Source organism: Meles meles, chromosome 2 (assembly GCF_922984935.1).
Source record: "Meles meles chromosome 2, mMelMel3.1 paternal haplotype, whole genome shotgun sequence".
NCBI classification, from domain to species: domain Eukaryota; kingdom Metazoa; phylum Chordata; class Mammalia; order Carnivora; family Mustelidae; genus Meles; species Meles meles.
Window position 1 is genome coordinate 210423025 of NC_060067.1, and position 4995 is coordinate 210428019.

Here is a 4995-nt window from a genome sequence, read left to right on the forward strand (position 1 = left end):
GGTTTCTGTCATTGTAAAGAAAGCTGGTCTCATATTAAATGTTCATACTGCAATAAAAATGTCTTTCCAATAACCAAAGTCTGAAGTAATCCTATAGAAAATATATCAAATATATGATGTATTTTTACCTCCATGGAATGCACCAAATATAAGATTCAGTTAAAGTAAGATAGTAATTAACTTACTTTCTACTGAGATAATCCCTTGGGGACAGCTCCACCAAACCAGATTCTCTGAACTCAGTGTTTACTTAAACACCAACCACCCTGAACAGTCTTGCTCCCTTGTGCCTGGGCAGCACTGGCTGCACTTTGGGTGTCATGGGCTTTGTGGGAGGTGAAAATGTCCCTGGAGCCAATGCCCCCTGTTCAGCCTTGTATGAATGCACCTCAGTCCTCTCCTTGCCTGAAAATTTCTGAGCTACCAGCTTGACTCTAAAACAAAGATGCTTAGTTTTGGGATTAATGAGATTTGTTCCCACTGACCAAGAGCATCAGAGCAACTCTGGTGAGTGAAGTTTGTTTATATTTTATAAAATTTATAACCATCCTCCTGAAGAGCATTGTCCATGACTTCCCCTCATAGCTCATTCATTTCTTAAAATGTGTTCATGATGTTTCTTTACCTGTGATTCCTCCTGAATAGCTCCAGCAAATCCACAAATGACCACCAAAATCGTAAATTCAATGTCTTTTGTTGTGAACTGGTGGTGTTGAGTTCCAGACCCTCGTATGCAACTTCCAGGCCAGCACACAGTCACCTTGACTGGGTCTCTCTCATAACAGTCTTCTCCTCTCCCAGCTGCATCCCTGTCTCTGTTATCTGACGTCCTTTCTGCACATCCATCAGCCATAAGGCTTTTATCTGCTCATTTTCTCTTGTAATTATTACCTCTAGTTTTCACACCTATAGAGTAGTTCAAACCTTCATCATCTATGGCAGTATTTCATCCTTCAGTTAGGGTTTTTTAATTTAATTTAATTTTTTAAAGACTTAAAAATTTATTATTTGATGGAGAGAGACAGCAAGAGAGGGAACACAAGCAGGGGGAGTGGGAGAGGGAGAAACAGGCTTCCCTCTGAGCACAGAGCCTGATTCAGGGCTTGATCCCAGTACCCCGGGATCATGACTTGAGCCAAAGGCAGACATTAATGACTGAGACACCCAGGAACCCCTCATCCTTAAGTTTTATGCTCTTCCAATCCAATGTCCCTGTAGTTGCCAGGCGCTTCCTAAAGCTTAGTTTTAGTGGGCTCTCAAAATAAATGACAGCAAAACAAAAAGATATTAGCTCAGTGATTTTCAACCTCTTTCCATGGTTAGGGATTCATCAATGGAATAAATCACAGTAGCTGGTGGAGTAACTCAAGTAACTTGATAGTACTGTGTAGAATTGAAATCAATCATGTATATACACAGCTAAGTATTTACTTAGTACTGTTATGTTAGGTTCCATTGCCAAAGTTGGAAGAATGGACAGAGATGGTGAAGGAATTGTTTCATGGTGAAGAAACTCAGTGCAAATGGACTGACCTTTCAACATGTCCACAGATTTTTTTAAAAAGAAGTAAAAATCAGAATAGTAATTCTGACACCCAGAATGATTTTGTCATTCTATAGTAATACATTTAACATAAAGAGTGACATCAGCCAACCCTCTAACAATTATGTTACATGTGGTATTAAGATTTTGTTTGGTTGTTTGGTTGATTGGTTACTTTAGGAATTGGGCACTCACTATCTGATATATTTCAAGCCCTAGAGAAAAAGAATAAATAATTGTTTATTCTTATTTTAAGAATCACAGTAGAGATAATACTGAAAAGGCATAGACTCCACCATTCAGCATTCTGCCTACAACATAGTAAGAACTAAGTGCATTTAAAAAACCTCATTATTGGGGCACCTGGGTGGCTCAGTGGGTTAAGCCTCTGCCTTCAGCAAAGGTCATGTTCTCAGGGTCCTGGGATTGAATCCCACATCATGCTCTCTGCTCAGCAGGGAGTCTACTTCCCCTTTTCTCTCTGCCTGCCTCTCTGCCTACTTGTGATCTCTGTCAAATAAAAAATTCTTTAAAAAGAAAAGGAAACCTCATTATTTTTTCAAATGAACTTTATTGAACATATCTGAATTCAAATCATCCTACAGTTTTAAAAATTAAAAGGACAAGGCATCATCAAACAGTTGTGAGATCTCTCAATTTCCCAACCTCAGGACTCAGTGCTTAGTATCAGTGGTGTCTGCATGTTACAACTTTGAGGTTTATTTCACTGTTCAAGCTTGCCCTGGGAAGTTAATTACAACCAAACTTCATTATTGAAAAAATGCTGAGTGCCTTTCAGAGGTAAGGAATATGACTCCTTAGAAGGAACATTGTCCCTACATCTGGACTATTCCTAGACCCATTTACAAGATGGTATGAACAACCTCATTTTAGATGGCTTCTAATTCATTGATCTCTGCTATATGGTTAATGAAGGGAGTTTTACTACATCATTGTAATCCTAAGGTATTGTGTATAAGATGTAATAATACTAGTATATTGGCACAATCCTCAATGAATTTGTTGAGTGGAAGTACTTCATTGTCCCCAACAATTTCTCACCTTTGACAATCCAAACTCTGCTCCAGAAAATTCTAGTAACTTTTTGATCTGTGTGAAGACATTGATCACATTTAGGGGTTATATTTTTTAATAATACATAAAGATTTTTTTAAATTATTTTATGTTAGTCACCATACAGCACTTTGTTAGTTTTTGATGTGGTGTTTCATGATTCATTATTTGTGTATAATATCCAGTGGTAAATATTTTTCTAAGTTAAATGTTACCTAATCACTATGGGAATAAATTTGTCTCAATTTCTGTAGCTCTATGCTGAGTGCACTATTATTTGACATACAGATATACTAAATATCATACATTCTCTCTTATTGTCGCTTGGCTTCCTAAACAGAATCATACTTGTTGTCTTCAGTGTGATGATGGACAACTTGACATCCATGAGTGGATTCCTCCTCATGGGGTTTTCTGATAACCATGAACTTCAGATTTTACATGCATTGCTGTTTTTGGTGACATACCTGTTGGCCTTGACAGGCAACCTCCTCATTATCACTGTAACCAGCTTGGATCATCGCCTACAGTCCCCCATGTATTACTTTCTGAAGCACCTCTCTCTTCTGGACCTCTGCTTCATCTCTGTCACAGTTCCCCAGTCTATCGCAAATTCACTTATGAACAATGGTTACATTTCCCATGGCCAGTGCATTCTTCAGGTGTTCTTCTTCATAGCTCTGGCTTCATCAGAAGTGGCCATCCTCACAGTGATGTCTTATGACCGGTATGCCGCCATCTGTCGGCCCCTGCAGTATGAGACCATTATGAACTCCTATGCTTGTAGGCAGGCAGTGACAGCAGTGTGGCTTGCTGGGGGCCTCTCTGGGCTCATGCACACAGCTGTGAACTTCTCCATACCTCTCTGTGGAGAGAGAGTCATTCATCAATTCTTCTGTGATGTTCCTCAGATGCTGAAACTAGCTTGTTCTCATGAATTCATCAGTGAGATTGCAGTGGCTGCCTTCACAACCTCAGCAGCATTCGTCTGCTTGGTCTCCATCATGCTCTCCTACATTTGCATCTTCTCTACTGTGCTGAGGATCCCATCAGCTGAGGGCCGGACCAAAGTCTTCACCACATGCCTACCACACCTGTTTGTAGTCACCTTCTTCCTCTCCACTGCAGGCTTTGAGTTTCTGCACCCCCCTTCTGACTCCCAATCAGCTATGGATCTCATGTTCTCCATATTCTATACAGTGATACCGCCAACAATCAATCCAGTTATCTACAGTTTACGGAATGAAGCCATGAAGGCAGCTCTGAGGAAGGCGCTGTCAAAAGGAGAATTTTCCCAGAGAAAGATGTACTTAAAAGCCATTTTTAAATTCTAAAGAACTATAAAAATAAAAGCTACTGTCATTACATTTCAGATTATAAGAGTACAAGTCTGATTTACTCCCAGAACTCCTTTCTAACCTTTCTATTCTTCTCAAAATCTGATTCAACAACATTTAAGATATTATGCTATTAAGTGTAGTGGCCTTGTTCCTCCATTTAAAGTGTTATTTTAAGGCATCTTTTAGGATGTGTGTGTGTGAGAGACAGAGAGAGAAAATAATGACTTTAGGGTTTGGCCAGCATAATTTAGTGTTGGTTTTTAAACTATAGAAAGAGCTGGGATGCCCTTCAATGGACAAATGGATAAAGAAGATGTGGTCCATATATATATAATGGAATGTTACTCAGTCATCAGTAAGGATGAATACCCAACTACTGCATCAACATGGATGAGACTGGAGGACATTTTGCTCAGCGAAATAAGTCAAGCAGAGAAAGTCAATTACCATATGGTTTCACATACTTGTGAAACATAAGGAATAACATGGAGGATATTAGGAGAAAGAAAGGGAAAGTGAAGGGGGGAAATCAGAGGGGGAGATGAACCATGAGAGACTGTGGACTCTGAGAAACAAAATGAGGGTTTCAGAAGGCAGGGGGTTGGGGGAGGTTGGGTGAACCTGGTAGTGGGTGTTAAGGAGGGCATGTATTGCATGGAGTACTGTGTGTTGTACATAAACAATGAGTCTTGGAACACTGTATCAAAAACTAATGATGTATTTTATGGTGATGAACATCACGCAAGAAATATTTTAATAAATAAATAAAGTAAGGTTTTTTGTTTGTTTGATTTTTTTTCAATTACTTTTTTTTAAAAAAGATTTTATTTATTTATTTGACAGAGAGAAATCACAACTAGGCAGAGAGGCAGGCAGAGAGAGAGAGAGAGAGAGGGAAGCAGGCTCGCTGCTGAGCAGAGAGCCCGACGCAGGACTCGATCCCAGGACCCTGAGATCATGACCTGAGCCGAAGGCAGCGGCTTAACCCACTGAGCCACCTAGGCGCCCCTTTCAATTACTTTTCAGTGTTCCAGAATT

The 4995-nt window shown here is 39.7% G+C and overlaps 1 protein-coding gene across 1 annotated transcript; it reads left to right on the plus strand.

Annotated features, from left to right (window-relative positions):
• The first annotated feature begins 2985 nt into the window (after nucleotides 1-2985).
• On the plus strand, nucleotides 2986-3951 carry LOC123936990 (olfactory receptor 14J1-like). The gene has a single exon (XM_045997474.1). The coding sequence runs from the start codon at nucleotides 2986-2988 to the stop codon at nucleotides 3949-3951; it is 966 nt and encodes a 321-aa protein (XP_045853430.1).
• Nucleotides 3952-4995: the final 1044 nt, after the last annotated feature.